This window comes from Labrus bergylta, chromosome 2, assembly GCF_963930695.1.
Source record: "Labrus bergylta chromosome 2, fLabBer1.1, whole genome shotgun sequence".
NCBI classification, from domain to species: domain Eukaryota; kingdom Metazoa; phylum Chordata; class Actinopteri; order Labriformes; family Labridae; genus Labrus; species Labrus bergylta.
Genome location: NC_089196.1, coordinates 26,994,679 through 27,014,621, shown reverse-complemented (window position 1 = coordinate 27,014,621; position 19,943 = coordinate 26,994,679). Strand labels below are relative to the sequence as shown.

Below are 19,943 nucleotides of genomic sequence, written 5' to 3'. Positions count from 1 at the left end.
CCACTGGTGTTAGGTATTCACTGCTATAGAATAGAATAGATGTTTATTGCCATTTGCACAGGTACAGGACAGTACAGGTACATTGAAAAAATTATATATAAAATAGAATAGCATTATAAGAAAAAAAAGAGAAAAGTGCAAAAAAAGTAAAAGTAAAAATAAATAAGTTGTAGTAACAGCCAAGTGATTTAAAATAAACTGTACAGAAGCTATACACTATTAAAGCAAAGATATAATACAAAAAAATAACAAAGGGGAACACTAGAATGAAATGAAAACATAAATATGTTTTCTTGTCTCTAACTTTCTACATTTCTTTTTGCACCTGAGGTTATTGCGCACACATTTTTCACATTATATAATTGCACTGTTTTTTGTTTTTAAGGTTAACATTGCACACTTGTATTGTGGTCAGCTGTCCATTGAGTCTGAGGTGTGAAGTACTTCCTTCCCATCTTAATGTCCTGTGCTACAAGTCTCACAGCAGCAGGGAAAAATAATTAATTACACTATGTGAGGAGCAATGGTTGTCTAAGTAGAGCTCAGCCCTGCATCTCTCTAGTTTGTAAGAGGATGGGGAGAGAGCTATTTTCATTTATATATTATTTTAATTGTCATTCAAACAGGACAAAGAAAAAAAAGCAGCATTTCTTCTCCACTAGTGGGCGGTAGCGCAACACTCTGGGTGACAACCGCCATTAAACCTAAAGAAGACGAAGAAGAAGAAGATCCCTCATAGGTGCGGATTCAAAGATGGCGGAAGAGGAGAGCCAGTTTGAAGAATTTGAGCAAATAGACTTTTTAAGAGATCGACATGTTCGGTTCTTCCAGAGAACACTGCAGGTGTTACCCGAGCGGTACGCCTCGCTCGAAACAACCAGGTAATTTCACTGGAATTAAAAACGAACGGCCTGATTCATGTGTTTTTGTTGAATAAGTTGACTAGCATCCGAGCTAGCTGTGCTACACCAACCGTGTTTAAATGAAGCAAAGTGACACTTCGCTTTGTGGTGTTCTGCATGAATACGTGACCCTGCTAATCGGAGACCCCGTGGTTGTCGTAGCAACAACAACAGCGGCGGTCGAAAACGGAGAATAAGCAGCGGTGCTCGGAAGTCCCTGTGTGTGTGTGTGTGTGTGTGTTTGGGTTTTTTTTTTTCGTATCTTCTGATTTATATTTTGATGGTTTAAGTAAACAAATAAACAAAGAGGCCTTCACTAAGACATTTACAATCGTAACGTTTCCAGTGGCTGTTGTATTTAGGACAGCATCAGACGCGCTGTTGTTGGAGGACACCAGTTAACAGGGTCACTCGTTACAGCGAAACACCTGCTGACGTCACACACGACACAGAGTTACCACAGTTTGTTCAGTTGGAAAAAAAGGGGAACTAAAGGGCTTAACTTCGAAATGATAGATTGTAGAAACGAGTTTTTATTATCCAAAAATGTGACCTCAAGCAAATAGTCCCGGAAAAGCCGCACACAGTGTTCATTTGTACTCTTAAATGATCTTAATGTTCTGCCTTTACGAGCTGAACTCAAGCAATGAGTCTGTTTCTTAGGTCATAGATCTGAGTATGTTTTTTTTTTTTTTTTTTTTTTTAATGTTGCTGTTTACTTCCTCTGAACTGTTAAATAGATATGACCACGAATACCTTATTCTGCTTCTTGTTTAAGCCCATTGTTTCCCTCAGCTCAGATGAAGATGATCATTCATGCCCTCCCCCGTCTGGATTACTGCAACAGAAACAACCCTTCTTAGTGAAACATCCCTTCACCATTCACAACTAGTACAACAGGTCCTCCTAAAAGCTCACATATAACCCCTATTCTGTTTTTTTTTTTTATACACTGGCTTTCCATACATTTCAGAGTGCAATTCAAGACTCCCGGCCTACCTCACAGAATTTCTACGACCTTACAGTCCCAACAGATCTCTTTACTGTAGATCCTCTGATCTGGGTTTTTCTAGTAGTTCCACACTCCAGACTAAAGACAAAGGGAGACTTCACTTTGAAGGTCGTAGCGCCAACACTTCCAAACGCTCTGCCTTTGGGTTTCAGATGTGTGGACACTGTTCACTATTTGTTTTGACTCGCTTTAGTTTAATCTGTTTTGTATATTGTTGATGTTTCTGTTTTTAATCCATTTGTAAAGCACTCTCTGTTTTTTGTAAGGTGATATAGAAGTACAGCTGTTATTATTGTAGGTTTGATAGGTGATGTGTAACACATTAATAAGAATGCTATCCTCCTTCTGTCCAGGTTAACTATCATATTCTTTGCCCTGTCTGGCCTGGATGTGTTGGACGCTCTGGATGTGATCGATAGAAACGTCATGATTGAGTGGATCTACTCGCTTCAGGTTTTGCCCACAGAGGATCGTAAGTCCTATAACTTTAACACTTTCCGCTGCAAATCAGAAGCATGTTAGAAATAAGTTAGACATCACCTCTGACGCTCAGGGCTGGAAGAAAATGAAGTTGACATCATCTGCACGGATCAGTCTCGTTCCCCCCCCAGTGTTGCCTAATTGACAGGAAATCCCAGCATTCAAGAAAGACAGAAGAGAGAAGCTGTCTATGATAATTAATTTGAAAAGCTCGGGTTAGAAATGCAGTGTCCCAGAACATCTCTATAAGCAGCCTGAGTGATTAGATCTCAGTCCTTTCTCTATGCACCCCTGTAGTTAAAGAGAAACCTGCATACTAAGACAGGTTGACCTTATTAGATCAAGACTGTTAGGTTTTCTATGCATGTCTTAGAAAAAAAAAACAAGCTAGATTTCTACATTATGAGAAGATATGAATATCACACATAGGCTTCTGTTGTTGTAAACACTGAAATGAGCTCTCTGTAGTGACATCAAGTGGCTGCATCGTTACTCTTTTCCTAAGTGGTAGTAAAGAAGACAATAATGAAAAATACTCTCGCAATGCAGCGCACAGGGAATACAATCAGAGAGGTGAGGAGCGAATTAAGCTGATACGATGGTGTCTGTATGTTACTGCTGCTAAGTGCGAACAGAAAGAGGGAGAGGGAGGAGGGGGGGGACCCAACTTTTGACATTTATCATCTTTAAGCCGTTAAATGTGAAAAAAGTAAGGGCTGACACACTCAAGGCAAACATTTTCATTGGGATGATGTCATTATGTCAATGTGTTGTGGGCTGTGTTTGTTTGGGTTTTTAGTTTCATCGGGGTGAAATAGAGGCTGCACCATGTAGTTAAGTTTCCTGCCAATGAGATTTAAAATAAAAAAAAATAAAAAATGTCTGAACAGATATTGGCCTCCAGGTGTCCTCCTCGTTCAGACTATTTCATCTCCTGCTCCTCTCGTCATTAAGAAAAGTTTGACTCTAAATATTTAATGACTTGTTGTTTCTAGCTCTAACGAGTCACTGTGTGCCATCTGTTTCGATGCCCAGTCAGTAAATTATTCAAAACAACCACAGAAATCATGTCGGGATAGCCGTGCTTGATTGGTCTCAGTCATGCATCTGCCGTATGTTTGGTGTCTGTCTGTTTTTCTTCCATTAACTGTGAAAGTCCAACTTTAGAGACTCTTCCGACTGCATCGTCAACACTGAAAGAAGTTATTAGTTGGGCTGTTGAGACTTTGAACAGTTGTTGATGGGCGTGTTGCTCTCCAATTTAGCACAGGTGGGTTGAGCGTGTCATCTGTTTTTATCAGGATGATTAATGTGAAAAGTTGTGCTTTCATCCGTGCCAGGAGACGTCTGTCGCTGATGTTGTTGTGGCTACTTTAAAATCAAAAAGTGTTTAGCAGACAGTTTTGATTACAACATTAGTAACTTAAAAATACATGTGTCATGCAGATCTTGACTAATTATAAAAGTATAAAGTGATGATTGAGAGAGAATGAAATGTCATATGATCACTATATTTTCAGGCTGTCAGTCAGAAATGATTTTGTCACAAAGATCTTTGTCTGTTTTTTTTTTTTTTTTAATACTGTGTGACACATAACATTTCTTGAGCTGTATTGTATTCATTTTGACATATTCGGTGTGCTCTGCTGAGGGTAATGTGTTTCGATCGTTGCCAGTAGATGGCAGCAGCGCAGCTTCTGAGCAGGCTGAGCGTTGTCGCAGCACTCTGCTTGAAGGTCAATAGAACAAGACCTGGTTTGTGAGACAGCAGAGCAGAGTTGTCATGTTCATGTTTCTCTTGGTGTTTACTCTCTTCTCTTCCTGCCCTCCTCCTCTTATTCCCCCCCAGAGTCTAACCTAAGTCGTTGTGGGTTTCGAGGATCGTCCCATATTGGAATTCCTTACAGCACTAAGGTACTGCCCCTCCCCCTCACTAACCCCTCGTTTAACCCAACATCGTGTCAGATATGTAAAAGATGATGCAACCCTTCCTTTGCAGCACAGATATTCTTCATTTACTTCAACATCCTGTCCATTCCAAAATCATATTTTACCTCAAATTGTCCATTGACATTAAATGATCTCATTTTCCTGAGGTTGGGTTGTAGGAAGTACTTATCAGTAATAAGTGTATAAGTCAAAGGATCTGTATGTCAGAAAGATCCCTTTTATTGAGAGTCATGATCAGAAGCAGTGCTTTGTTAGGCTACAATATAGCATACTTTCAAAATGGCTACATTACTGTTTGCAATGATTTATAGCCTAGCTTCCATGCCTGCTACCACTACAAGGTGACAAGTACCTCCTACAACCCCAATCCAGAAAAAACAAGCTGTCCCTTTAAACATTTTATCAATCAGTTCCTTCACTACAGGGGCTTTTGATGCAGTAACAGTCATTGTTATAGATGTCTAATGCCTTTTATTCACTTTGATTTTTGTGCAATCTAAAGTTTTAGACAGATATAAATACTTGATTTATCTTGTTGCATAATGTTTGAACAATTTAATTTCTCCAGGTGTGTTTATAGTAACCACAGTGAGGTGTTTTTTGTATTAATCATTTTATTATATATATATATATATATATATATTCTGCAGGGTCCAGGTGTGCTCCATCCATACGACAGTGGCCATGTAGCCATGACCTACACTGGGCTGTGCTCCCTGCTGATACTGGGAGACGACCTGAGCAGGGTGAACAAGCAGGCTTGTCTAGCTGGTCTAAGAGCACTGCAGCTGGAGGATGGCAGGTCAGTGAACACACACACGCACGCACACGCACACGCACACACACACACACACACCCTGACTTACCCTGCCACTTTGACTCACTACACCTGAGGACATGTGAGCACCAGCTGTCTTAATTCAGAATGACATTAACTGATGTTGGTGCATGTTCACACACCCAAACAGACAAACCAGACAACCACACATTTATCGTGAGTCTCATGTCCGACATATTAAACAACATATTCACAAATAAATGTATTTGAGCTTGCGCTGTTATTTTTTAATTGTAGGCACGATGTGACTGGAATGCTACAACCTGCTGTGGCATTGAGCTTATTTTCCACTGTTTGCGTAACTTTCCTGTTGTTGTTTGCAGTTTCTACGCAGTGCCAGAGGGAAGTGAAAATGACATACGGTTTATCTATTGTGCAGCCAGTATCTGTTACATGCTGGATGACTGGTCAGGCATGGACATCCAAAAGGCCATCGAGTACATCAGGGGAAGTTTGGTGAGTCCGAGAGGGGATTATTTAAAACGTTGCCAACATGTCTGTGTAGGAGTTTGGGCATCAAAAACAAGAAATGAATCAATATTTGGTGCTCACTACTTCTGTTTTTGTTTCTGTGTTTTATCCAAACAAGCACAATGTTGGTTTGATTTTTTTACTCGTATTTTTATCAAAGATTAAAAATCAGCCTAAGAGTTTTTGCTGCACTCCTGCATGGTTAAATATCATGACTGCTGCAGCATAGGCCAGAAGGACTGTGCCCTCTAATGGTGCAACCTCTGTTTCTGCACCATTCAATGCAGTTCCTCTACACTCGAATGGGAAGAATAGGCCACCCACCCTCAGTAGGTGGCACTCTGCCTGGAAATGCTTCATTTATAATTGATGAGCAGTGAGTGAATCATTGGTCTTGTAGCTGTAGCGCAGATATTGCCTCCCAACAGGAGGAAAACAACATGTTTGAAGTTTATGATGTGGGATATTTTAGTCTTACTGTAGACTGATGTTTAATTCAACCTTTACTTTAACCTCAGTGTTTGTTTTTCTAAGTGACGAGGGTAAGACTCAAGTCAAAGCTTGTTGTCATAGTTACCCTGACAATTAAAGTCCCCAGAGCAGAGCAGAGGTATCAGGGGTTCATCTTTAGAGTTCAGCTCATTCTTAGTTTCACCCAGAGGGTGTCTAGACATACAGTTGCTTTTAAGTTGTACACAGACTTCAGTGTTTTAGCTGTTACTCTCTCATAGACAACGATGAGAGAGAGAGAGAGGAGTGTGTGAAGTGTATTTATCAACCTGCCACATGCACATTGCTGCTGTTTGAAGTCCAGAAATGTCTTTGGCAGCCCAAGCTAGTAGTTTGTGAGCAAACAGCTCTGACCAGAAACAGTCTGGATCAGGAGACAAGATAACCAGCCACACTGAAGTTTCACTTTGAGTGACGCCAGGTATCATTTCACTGACCTTATTGTTATAGTTAGGATCAGACAAGACCAACAAGCATACAGGGCCTCAATCATGTCAGTAGTTGAACTCCTGGGATTCATGATGAACTGCTTTCCTGGCAAGATTTCCTGTTTTACAGCCGATATATTTTTAGGAACCTTTTTTTTTTTTCTTCTTTTGTTTGGGTGTCTCCTACAATAAAGTTTGTGAAGACTGAATCAAAAGTAGAATACATGCAGAACCAAAACAACTTAACACAATCATTTTAAAGTTGAATGAAAGTTTAGAAATAGAGAAGCTCTAAAATGTGTAAAAGTGTTATAGCTGCAGCTGTAGAGAAACTAACAAAGCTTTACATCATTCAGACTTTATTCTCGATTAGTAGGCTACCTATAATATGAGTGGTGCGCGACAGCGATGTGAAAATGGTCTTCTCGTATCATAACAACGGACTACCACCGCCTGCTGGCATGGAGAGTTGTTTCCTCTCACCCATGTGCAGAACGTATGTGCTGGTTGTCCGTTGGCTGTAGTCTTTGCACAAAGTGCAACTTTTTGGCCAAGCCAAAGGCGTCGTGAGTCACCACAGTCGGCCTTCGTTCAGCCATTAGCTCTTTGCCGTCTGCTTGGTGTGTCAGGGCCTTTATGTGTGTTAGTTAACCCTCTATTTCTGTTTTTAGATACTTGGTTACCTTTGTGACACGGCTCCTTTAAGTTCAATGTTAAATTATTATCCTGTTTTAATTCTTAGGATCAGTTGATTCAATGTAATGTCCCTTTAACTTTGTTATAGTATTATTCACTGTCAATGAATTTTGCCACAAAATACCTCTGTTAATATTAACCACCAAAAGAGCTCTTTAAGACCTTTAAGAAGTGTTTACTATTAAACTTGTGGGGCCCACAAACACACAAGCTGGAAAAAAATAAATAAAACAAACTCCACATCGCAGGCCTGGTCGAAGCTGCGGAGTCACGGCCGAGTACAGTTGAAGCCGGTTCACGTTGACCGTGCAGAAATAACAGGTGGAAACTCACAGAGGCAGAGTTCAAGTCACTAGAGTCCCAGAAACGCACCTCCATGCTGGTGGGATAGACTCGGGCTAACAGCGAGCTGCTGGCGAGCAGATGAGAAGCGAGTGGTGCCAAGAGTTAGTTAAGTTAGTTTGCCATTAAGGTGAAATGAGCATCGGGACGCATTTTTAAAAGGATCCATCACATTTAATCTGTTCTGTAAATTACAAATCACGTTGTAACAGCTGGGCAGACATTCGTCTATGGTGACATCTTTACATGAACTCTTTTTTTCATACTTATCACTTCCCATGCTCACATTACCGGCCTTTCTTTCCAGATTATACAACTCGTATAATTCAATGGCTTTTTTTTTCTCTGTTCTCTGCACAGTCGTACGACAGCGGGTTTGGCCAGGGAGCTGGGCGAGAGTCACACGGTGAGTAGAATCATCCTGAAATGCTTTCGACCTTTTTGTTTCTGATATCAGAAATGTGACTTCAAAGGCTGTGTGTGCGCATCAAGGGAATGGTTAGTCACGTCGAAGAAGAGAAATAGAAACTGATGCACTCTGCAGCCCTGATTTTTAATATCTGATTTATTTATTTAATATCGTTCCTACTTTGGAAGGCAAAGGGTTCCTACCAGATCAACGTGTGTATGAGTGTGTTGGCGATGTCATGGTAGAGGGCATGAAAGTGACTGATGGGACTAACTGGTTTAAAGGATTAGCCAATAAAATCCATCTCTGTAGATTTATAATCCCACCCCCTCTCAAATTAAACCTTATTATTCAGACACAAAAGCCTTCCTCCTACGCACACACATTTAACACAGATTTCAGAGCACTGCTTAGGCCACATCTGTAGTCACCTTTTTTAAAAAAGGTGGAGCTTGCATTTTTGGTTTACTTGGTATCAGACTGTCTATTGATAATTTCCTTCCTGCAGGAGTTCAGAGTGATTACAGGCTCCTGCTCTCTTCTTCATGCGAGCCAACTCTGTGTCTGAGAGCTGCTTACGCATCAGGACAGATGTGCAGAAGATGCACATTATCCATCCTAGCGTGTTTGTTCAGCACAGAGACCTCCCACACTGTGTGCTGATTTTTCTCCCTTTTTTTTTTTTTTTGCAGATAATTGTGTTTGAGCCTTTTTCTGTAGTTCAGTTTTTTCATTTCCTCTTCTTCAGGCTATGAACTGTTTTCTTAAGAGGAAGAAACGCTTTTCCTTTCAACACACTTCAGCAAAATTCATAATTGTTGCTTTCCATGTATTCTTTATTTTTGTTCAGTGTATATAATTATGTTATCATGACACCTACTGTTAGAGTAAATGCTTTTGGATTGCCCCCCTTTGTGCTCGATCCAGATTTATATTTGTCCCCTGTGATCTGCGTCCTGCAGACAGAGAGCTAGACGTGAATGATCGGAGGCAAGTGTCGAGCTTTGGCAGATTTACACCTCGTCCCACCTTGTCTTTGTCTCGCTCCCCGTCACATAAACACAGCACATGAACAGATAAGCAGCCGGAGATGGTGATAGTGTTTAAGAATGAGTTAAAGGCATGGTGATAGGTGATACTAAAAGCAGTTGACAGCCGGTTGAAGAGAGTGATGGATAGCTGCTTGCGTGTGGCTGCTGCACCGATAACACCCTGTCAGCAATCTGTGAGCACGATCGTGTTTGTATGAGTCCAGCTGCAAAGACGCCGTGGATTCAGCACCTGAACATACGTTACTGGTTAAACCACTCGCATGTGGTTGTTTTTGAGGTAGTGCTGATGTACTCCTGTGGTCGAAATAAACCAACAAACACGCATGACAAAAACCTATGGACAAAACGAGCGCAATACGGCACGCAGCGCAGTAACCGTTTAATCTTGATAATCTCGTTTTCATGACTGCGGGAAGACAAAATCAGAATTGTCATTGAACCTTGATTAATTGCCCAGCTCGAATATCAGTTAACTCCTGTTCACATCACCCCCGTTCACGTCGTAAGGAAGGACCACCAGCAGTGACATGATGACTTCAATTGACGAGGAAATCTGAAAGAGGGCCTTTTTTGTACCTCTGTTTGTATTGTTTCGATAATTGTAACGTACAAGTCAGGACGACAATATATTATCCTCTCCATATTTTGCCTAACCCCTCTGCACCTGAGTTATCTTTAAACCCTCAAAGTCTTTACTTAGCATGTAAGAAAGTGTAACAATTGAGCTATTTCCTTCACTGGTAAACAGTATTTCAAATTCAGAAAGCTGATCCATGTTTTGATTCTTTTCAAGGAAAAGTAAACAGTGAGAGCAGCAGCATGCCATCAAGTATTTGGTTTCGAAAGGGGGCCCACACACACACTCTGTTTTCACTGTAGTGCTCTATAATCATCTATAATCAATGTGAGGTACACTGGAAGTGCTTTTTTTTTTAAATATGAACACATGGTCAGAAAAGCCTTCTCACTTTAACTGGAGTCATTACTGTAATGAATGATCCATATCCACAGTATGTGAGTGTCATGCTCTGTCTCTGTCTCTTGTGTGTCCAGGTGGCTGGACTTACTGTTCCATAGCCTCTCTGTGCCTGATGGGTCGCCTGGAGGAGGCGCTGAGTCAGCGGGAGCTGGACAGGATCCGGCGCTGGTGCATCATGAGGCAGCAGACCGGCTTCCACGGGCGGCCCAACAAACCTGTAGACACATGCTACTCCTTTTGGGTTGGAGCTACGCTGGAGGTACACAGACCCACACATGCCACAACGTACACATTCCTGCATGCATGCAACATGTTTAGTGCTCTTCAGCAGTTTAACTCTGCACCTTTTTTTGTACCATTTTGTCATTCAAGGGAAAGCAGAATGGGTAAGATTTTGAAAAGTGCAATGGCATGCACTTTTCAGAACTTCTCTGTTCACTTTTTTTTTTTCTAAGCAGCACTGTGTGTACTCCTGCTGTCTAATGCACTGGGTTATTCACACACATGCACAACCACACAACATGCAAAACGTGTGAGCAAACCTTTCAGCATGTGGGTCATCACTGTGCCAGAGGTACATGCATAGACACATGATCTTCAAACTGTGAGCTGAGCTAAACAGCAAACAGCTATGAGTAAGCCGAGGACACACACACACACACCCTCACACTCTTCGTCAAACACAATGCACGAAAACTGTGAATTTCTGGGTCAGAAGTGTGCCACAGGGACAAAAATATGAACACTCACACAAAATATTTCTATATGTTAGTAGTGAAGTGGCAAACTCTTGCACTCAATATTTTCTGCCCTTGTATTTCACAGAAAGAGAATATGAAGGGTTTGGTTATTGATTTCAGTGACACTCTGTGGGGAAAAAAAATGATATACAGCTCTGGGAAAAATTTAGAGATCACTTTAAAAAATATTTTCCTCTGGTTCTTATATTTGTTGGAATATTTTTTTATAGTGGTCTGTTAAAAATGTGAGAAAACTCCAAATTGCCTTTAAATCAGCATCTCTACATGCATAAGAGCCATTATTTTGCAGTATCGGTTGAATTTAACTACAGGTACATCTAGTGCCTTGCTCAAAGGCACCTCAGTAGTGCTCAGGAAGTGAACTGGCACCTCTCCAGCTACCAGACCAATTTCCAGACTTGATCCGCACCGGCGACCCTCCGGTTCCCAACCCTGGTCCCTACAGACTGAGCTTCTGTCGCCCGTTTTATATAACCCGGATTTATAAAGAACATTTCAACAACAAAGCAACTCAAAGTGCTTCACACGAGACTTCAGAAGCATCACGACAAAGAGAAACATAACATTAAAAGAACGCATTAAAAATATGAAAACAAACCGGTAACAATCGCTGAGAAGAATAAATGTGAAAATATGTTAAAGAATAAGATCCCAAATACATTTCTTATTTTTGCTTAAACTTAGATTTGTTGTAACACAGTGATGTAGAAATCTAAATATTTTTGCAGTGGTCTCTGAATTCTTGCGTAAGCTGTAAGTATTACCGTCGGCATTGAACCCGTAATGTATATTAAACCATGACAACAATAAATTGAAAATGACGAGCCCCTCTGTCATTACCATCAAAATGATTTATTAAATTTGCTTCTCCAAATGTCACATCGAAAACTTCTCCTTTGTCGACTCCTTTCCTCCCTCTCTGCTCTCCCAGCTCTTAGATGTGTTCCAGTACACAAACTTTGACAAGAACAGGAGCTTCATCCTCTCCACGCAGGATCGGTTGGTGGGGGGATTCGCCAAGTGGCCGGACAGCCATCCAGGTAAAATGATCTTAATGACAGAGATGGCTCTTACAGGGACACCTCGCAGGAGACGCTTAGTCACCACCAATCAGAGAGACAAGCCATGGTTGTTTGTATGGATCCCATTGTTGTTTGTCCTGTATTTTTTGTGTTTCTGTCATAGAAAGATTTGCACCCTGTACTTGTTTGAAGCCCGTAGTGTCTATAAGGAGGAAAAAAATAGACACATTTTTTGGTTTCCCAAGCTTCAAAGATTTCCCATCAAATACAAAACGACGGCAGATCTAAGCAGTTTCGATATCTTTTCTTCTTGCCTTCAGTCTTTACAGTTTCTACCCTCCGCAGGTGCACAGAGGTCAGGGTGGAGTTGCGGGCAGCATTTTTTTTTTTTTTTTTTTTTTTTACTTGAGATCAATGGAAAAGCTCTTGTAACTCTAAACTTCAATGGCGCACATGCTTGTGTGTGTTTGTGTTCCTGCTCAGCCCTGTAATGTGTAATTGATGAGGCGATTGTTCGTTGGTAGCCCGAGGACAGAGGAGATCCACCTCCTCCTATTACAGGAACAAGGCGGGAGGAAACAATGAGGCAAACAGACGCAGTGTTCACAAAACCTCTTAGATACCACTGGACAAAAGAGAGTTCTAGGAAATAAAAGCAGAATGGCTTCAGACATTACTGGACTTGAACCGTTTCGTTGTGCACTGCCACAAATGTACAGGAGCGGTTCTGGGAAGATAGGACGGTAACAAAAGCATCGAACAAAAGAAGGTGCTCTTTTATTGTCTACGGGCGTTCTTTGAAGAAAGACTTCAGGTCACCTGCTTCACTTTTCATGGAAGGAAAAGTTGTTGTCTTTTTGTTTATTTTGTGAAACTAGGATGGTTTAACTTCAACCCAAATTGATTGAAGTCTCAATGAAATCATTTTTTTGTCAGGAATCCACAAAATAGACACACAACTCCTCCCACTCACCCGATTCAGACTGTCCATGATATCTACGCCTCTGTGACGCCTCGCCTTTACTGTGAATGTCAGGGAGGTGTAAAGGGGGTGGGGGGGTGTGATTGTCCTTCTGTAATGTTCTCGGAAGTAGTAAAAAAAAAAAAAAGGTGTTGAAGGGACGAGACTGATCAGCGGGGACAGCAGGGGAAAGCAGCACTGCATGTTTCTCTACACGGCGTGCTTCCACATCGCTGTAATGCAAAGTAAATTCACAGACTGTGGCACCAATATTAAGCCATCACTATGAACGAACAAAGACTCAGTGTCCGTCTGTGTTCCCACTGTACAGTTCCATACAGCAGACGGGTGCAGTTAGACTCTAGCTGATAGACGTAGTGAGCATTTAGCAGCTTAGGAGCAAGATATTTTCCTCAGGAGTTGGTAGAGATCAGCAGAGTAAATATTGGACTTGAACACACTTAAAAGTAGATCATATTTCAGTGTTATGTTCACGCCGTGTTTCCACTCTAATGTAAATGTAGGTTTGACGCGAGCCGCAAAATCCTGCAGTTCGAGTGTCCGCTTGAGGCTGGCTGCAGAAGCAACAAAGTCACATAATACACGCCCCATGAAATTTTTTTTTTTTAAAGATTTATTTTTGGGCTTTTGTGCCTTTTTAATGTAGAGATAGGACTACAGCCTCCATACATGGGATGCGCGCACTAACCACTGCGCCCCCAACCTGTTTTTACAATGAACATGTTTACTGCCTGGTTCAAACCAAGAAATGGGTCTGATTAGCTCATGTCTCAATCCACACAAACGATATAGTGGTGAATTATTTGATAACTAGTTTTTGAATTCAGGAAGGACAAGTGTTATTCACAATAAGGCACTTAGCTGACCTGATTGACGGGCTGGCGTTGCTGTTTGTCAAGAGGCTTAAGACCAGCTTAAGACCCGCCTCAGCTCCAGCTCTGAGCCTGACATAGGCAGGATTTCCAGCAACCCAACCGCAATCAATGGGACTCCGAAGCCCCCTGCATTTTGTACATATAAAAAAGAGAAATGACCCCCGAAACAGTCGGACAGACCAAAACAATGTAATATTTACAAAACTGAAAAACGTAATGCAAAAAAAATTTTTTACACATTAGAAAAAGTGGGAAGACAATAATGTAATTGTCCAGTCAGCCTATTTATCTATTGGTGTAAACCTATACATTAATTCTTCTTAAAATTGTATAAATATATAATATTTAAAACTAATTATCTTTTGCCTATTAACGTAAAAAATCCTCATTATAAAAATATGAACACATCTATGAACTGGAGTGAAGCAGTTTAAGATTTTTTGGCCAAAACAGGACCTTGCTCATTACCGTTAATCTTGTACCCCCAGGCCCCCACTGCTTTGGTATAATTAACTCCATTAATGTGACCATGAGAGAGCTTCTGATGTGGCACTCTCATAAAGATCACAACATTAATGCCCAACACTCTGAATTTCAACTGGGGGACAGTGTTCACATTTTCCGATCAACAGTTGATTGAAATCGTCGTCTCATCATGTTAAATATTCCCCAAAGATGTCTCAGTCCAGCAATACCTGTAATCATAAACCAAAACGTGTGTTTGCTGATCTAAAATCTATGGCTAGAAAACAAACCTTGAGCAGAAATGTCTTCTGTGCAGCCTCGAGTCTTCCTCCCTCCTGATTGATGCAGCTAATGGTGTTTTGATTGATTCGGATGCCTGTGTCCAATCAGCTTTCATTTCATTATCATTCAATTACTGCTCCATTTACTTGCCTGTGAAGCTTTTATCCTGGTCCCAGGGGGGAAGACGGTGGTCATGGGGGGCCTTGATATGTGCATTATTTATCTACTTTCTGGGAGCAGGACAACAACAAAAACCTCTTCTGCATAATGATGTTCTTTATGGGAAATGTGGTTGTTTTATTGACTAAACATGGTAATGGGAAGTGGGGTGACTTCCTCTCTCTGATGAAGTCCACTGACCTGTCACATGCAGGTGCTTCTGTTTGAACATGTTACCGTCCCTGTCTTCCTCCCCCCCCCCACCCCCCCACCTCCCTGTTCTCACTCTCTCATCCCTGTTTCTTCACCTCTCCGCCCTTTTCTCTCCCTTTCCCTTTCCCGTCCCCCAGACCCCCTCCATGCTTACTTAGGGCTGTGCGGTCTGTCTCTGATCGGAGAGCCCAGCCTGAGGAAGGTCCACCCAGCTCTTAACATCACCCAGAGAGCCTTTCAGCACCTCCAGCAGCTGCAGCAGACGTGGAGAGACAGCACGGGCAGCTGCAGCAGACAGCTCTGACAGCAGGATCGTCCACGGCTCTGTCTCTGAACAGGTTCAGTCATCAGGAACACCTAACAGTAGTCTGTGAGAGGCCACTGGAAACTGCTGTTTTGTCTTAGAAACTGTTGGTCACTCATCTGAGAGACCTCCTCATTTCAGGAAGGTTTGAAAGACTTACATGGAGCGGTCTGTGTAAAGTGACTTTTTCTCTTTGTCGAGCAGTATAAGTCACTCTTCTTTCTTTTTTTTTTTGCTGCCTTTTTATGAGTAGACTGTAGGGAATGACAGTGTTCATTGTGATTTATTGCAGTTTAAAACATGTGCCAGAAAGACAAATTTGAGCTGCTAGAATCTTGAAAATATTCCAGATGCCTCAACTTTGCGAAGTCCTTTTGGATAATGAAGCGATGAAGCTTTATTGCACCTTAGCCTCATCATCATCATAGTGGACAACACAATCTGCTGTAAACCATCCCATCCAGGGATGAACCACCAAGCAAAGGCATCAGAAACAACCTCAGAGTACTGGTGAAAACGGTCTGAGTAGAGACACTAAGGCGTTGCTAGCTGTCTGCTTGCTATCTGAATTATGTCCCGTTTTGCAGATAAACGTTTGCGAAAAAAGGATCGTTTAACTTTTAATGAATACCCCTGCATTCTCAGATACCAAACACTCTGTTGCCTTTTCCTCCCTGTACCTTACATCTTGCATCTCTGCTTTCCTAACATCTCAATCCTTCCCCTGAAAACCTCCTCAAAGCCTCAAAGCTCTCCAGTCCCACAGGTGTGATTCATGCCTGGCAGGTAGACTCTCTCTCTTCAGCTCTCTGCAGGTTCACCACTTGAGGGTTTTGTTCAGCGATCAACTGAGATTTGAAATCAGAATCGAGCTGCTGGGGTGAAATGAATGGAAAATGCAGCACAGCGCCGACAACCGCCTTAAGGGTCAGAGCTATGATTCAGAAAATAAAATTGAGAGCGCCCTAGAAAGAAGATTAAACAATGACTTTAGCTACGGGCGTTATCTTTCAAGATCGCAGATAGCATGCCGTTCGCAGCTTTCCCAAGGCAAACAGAAAAGATTCAGCGTCTTAAGGGCAGAAGGGGAAAATTCCTTCTTTCTTGCGGGGTATTTCCCTTCTGTTTAATCCACTGATCCCCTCTCGACATCCCCTGACTCCTGAACCCTGAACTGATCTGAGCAGCTCCTCCTTCACCAGTTTTCCATCCTCCCTTTAAGGCACCGTGCAGCCTGCAAATCAATAAGACAAAAGATGAAACAAGTGACGTCATAACTAGGAGATGTGTATTCTTTAGAACGGCACTGAGAGCTGACTTGTTGTTCTGGTAAAAGAAAGGACGCAGGGCAAAAACAAAGAACAATGCACACGAGCAGACTGTGCCACAGAAACAATCTGACGTGTTTGTCACTTCCTGTTGAGTCCATATAATGTCGACTTCCAACAAAGAGCGAGGTTTGGACACCTGGACTCTCTGTTGCATTACCCATTGTCTACACAAATGATCATACATTCGACCTTCAGCCTTCTTTTCCTTAAGCTGTGCTGAAGAGAGGAAGTGAAATCATAAGATCCCAACATGAGACGTGGTGTGGAAACTGCAGGATAACTCCTGATACAACATCCATTATCATGAAAATATCCTGACACAGCTGTTTCACCTCTGATCATCCTTTAACTTCCCTTCACTGCCACGTTATCCCTCTTTCAAATTCTTCTTTTATCCTGCCTTTTTCTTCATCTTTGCCCATATATTATTCCATAATCTGTTCCATGAGTCTGGATGACATTATATTGCCATATTGCTATTTTGTCCCAACCCTAAAAAAAGGCAAATTAAATAGTGTAAATGTCAACCTGCTCCACATGCCCTCAGAGCTCTGATCCTTGCTATTCCAGCTTCACAGGTTCCTGCAGCCTCCCTGCTGAAGCCACACCCTTTTTGATTATAAGGCTGCTTCCACAGCGAACACCTGCTCCCTGAGATGGAGAGCGAGGCAGAAATAGTGGTCTGTCAACACCTTACCTGCAGGGGGGATCTACTGTGTGTAGCACCAGCTCTGACTAGATATAAAAATAGTATCCACCTCTGTGTTTCTCTCCGCCATGTTTGAAATGAACCTGGCCTCGTCCCTCTCCCCGCCAACTTGACCTGGATTTTTATGTGTAGAAAGCAGAGCAGGGAGACAGAGGAAAGGAGAGAAGTGGGGAGGGGAGGTGACTAAATAAATAATACGTCCCATCTATTATTGAAAGTAAAGCGTCGGAGGCTTCTGTGTCCTCTCTGAACCTTGACCAAAGCTGTTGTTCAGCTTTGTTTTGGTGCAGGAACAATAGCTTTGTGTTCAGCTGTGTCCTATAGTGCTACATTGTTTTAACTCTGAGTCTGTTTTTGCCTCAGACACAGTTCTGCTCTTGCTGACTTCTACCTTGCCATTTTTGTTACAAACATTTTGTGACTTTCAGCATTAGATTTCATATGTTTTACATGTGTTTTTTCATTTTTTCCATTTTTTTTAATTGACAAAGGCAATTCACTTTTAATTAAAAAATCTAATCACGGCTCTGGAGAAATTTAGAGACCACTGACAAAATATGTATTTCTCTGGTACTTCTATTTAGAGGTTTGCTTGAATGAAATTAACTTGTTTTGTTTAATGTTATACCACATTTCTCCCTACTTCGAAATAAGATGTACTGAAGGCATTGCATTTTGAGAAAATGGAAACTTTATTAAGAAAACAAAATGATGCAGTATTTTTCAGACGGCAAGTAATGCAACAAAAACTGGTTTCTTTTAAATTTTTAAAGTGCAGATTATTAATGTTTCAACTTAGAAAGAGTTCACTAGGAGCACTGGATAGTCGAAGATAGTAGAAGGTCATGTGGTACGCCCAGTGCATGGAGGCTACAGTCCTCGTCGCAGCAGCCGTGGGTTCGAATCCGACCTCGGCCCTTTGCTGCACGTCATCCCCCACTCTCTCTCTTCCCAAGATCTTCCGTCTCTCTTTTGCTGTCGTGTCTAATTAAAGCAAAAATGGCCAAAAAATAACTTGAAGGAGTTCACTAATGCATTGTGTAGAACCAGAGGGAAACATACTTCTGCAGTGGTCTCTCCTTTTTTCTTTTTTTTTTTTTTCAGAGTTGTATGTTCTAGTTTATCCCCTTCTGGTTGAATATTTACAAAATATCCTAAATCTGAGAAGTCCTAAGTCAGAAACGCACCTAAAGAAAGTGATTGTGTCTCCAGTGCATCTCCTGAAATGACCACTTTTACAGCTGCCTTCTGTTTGGATCTCTCTGTGTTTAAAGAAGGACAAATACTCCCGAAAACTTAAACTCTGAAAAAATGTGCCTCATGTAACTTCTGTTCTGGGTCACCGCTCTCTTGATGCTCCTCTACGTGAACAGCATGCCTAAAATGGGCATAGCTTTGCTGTTTCTCTTCTGTAAAGAAAAGCACCAAAAATATGTGCTCTCTACATGGAACAGAGTGAAGGCATATTTTGAAACTTGACTTTCCCTCTGCCTGGCTTTGCAGGGTCCTCTTATCCAATCAGACGAAGGCTTACTGATTGAGGTCATTTTACCTGCACGTCTGATCGTTGACGTTTATTCCAGAAGGAGAGAATAATTCATTTAGGCCGAAGCCATAACTGCTTACTCGACTTTAAATGGGATGACAGATTTGATGGACGGAGCTGCTTCTTTCTGCAGAGTTTTATATCACTTCTCACTTTTGCTACGTTACGCTGTAGTTGGCGCTCTCGGTCCGCACAGCATGAAAAGACGGGACGAGGCTTTGCGCTTTTAAGCAGACTGCTGGAAAAGCCGCCTGGATGCTGAATAGATGTAAAGAATCATGATTTTCTTTTGACATGCAGCTGAAATGCTACAAAATGGGCAATTTGAACCTTTGCTTCGTCATCATTAAACATACATAATGCAATATTGAATAATGTAACAATACATGTAACGGAATTTATTTTTTCTATGCTTTGTAGAAATATTGAGTGTAGATAAATATGTAAATGTCTTTAAATATGTGACTTCTTTTGTGCAAGTGCTCAAGATCAAATCATGTTTACAGGTACAGCTTTGAGATGGTTAGAGGAGTTTGAAGAGCAAACGTTTAATGTATTCTATTACTTCAGCTTCCAGTTTGAGGAGAGTGATCTGGATTTAAGCTTGGTGGTGCATGCTGTATATATGTTGAATAAAAAGGCATACTAACTTTTACAATTCTTCTGGGTTCAGTGTGATTTTTGTCTGTCTCAGCAACTTGTTTGGAATATATATCAGGCTTTGTTTTTCATTTAAAACCTGTTAGATGTAGGATGATTAAAGTCAAAGGCATTTGAACATGTGAATGAAAAGAGCATGACTCTCATCCTCAGATATAAACGTCATCAGCCCTGCCCCGGCTGCAGTATGCACATTGGCCCACCCTGACTTGTTGCAGATATTTTTACAAGGAGGATGGCTGGAGAAAGTCTGGACAAAATAGGAGATTAAAATTTGGTTGTTTGTGTTCACACATGCAACCCACTCAGAAAATGTTCAGCTTTGCAGTACAGTGTGAAAAGATTACAACACAAGTAGATACAAATGGCCTTTTGGTAACAATAGACTGAGGTTCACGGTGTCACCAAAACTTCATAATCAACACAAAGCACTAAGAATACCCCAACCCCCCTCCTTCCACAACAAAAACATGCATTTGTACACCTAACAGCCAACATTATTTTATTTATTCTCAGCTCCTGTTATATGTGGTGAAGATATTTGTATCAGAGGCTGATGTTGTTA

General features: G+C 41.4%; 1 protein-coding gene across 1 annotated transcript; it reads left to right on the top strand.

Annotated features, from left to right (window-relative positions):
* Window positions 1–746: 746 nt before the first annotated feature.
* Window positions 747–19,378, top strand: pggt1b (protein geranylgeranyltransferase type I, beta subunit). Its single transcript, XM_020643452.3, has 9 exons — window positions 747–881; window positions 2,268–2,386; window positions 4,244–4,308; window positions 4,995–5,146; window positions 5,506–5,638; window positions 7,990–8,035; window positions 10,144–10,328; window positions 11,762–11,870; window positions 14,966–19,378. The coding sequence occupies exons 1-9, from the start codon at window positions 754–756 to the stop codon at window positions 15,130–15,132; spliced, it is 1,104 nt and encodes a 367-aa protein (XP_020499108.1). The 5' UTR covers window positions 747–753; the 3' UTR covers window positions 15,133–19,378.
* Window positions 19,379–19,943: the final 565 nt, after the last annotated feature.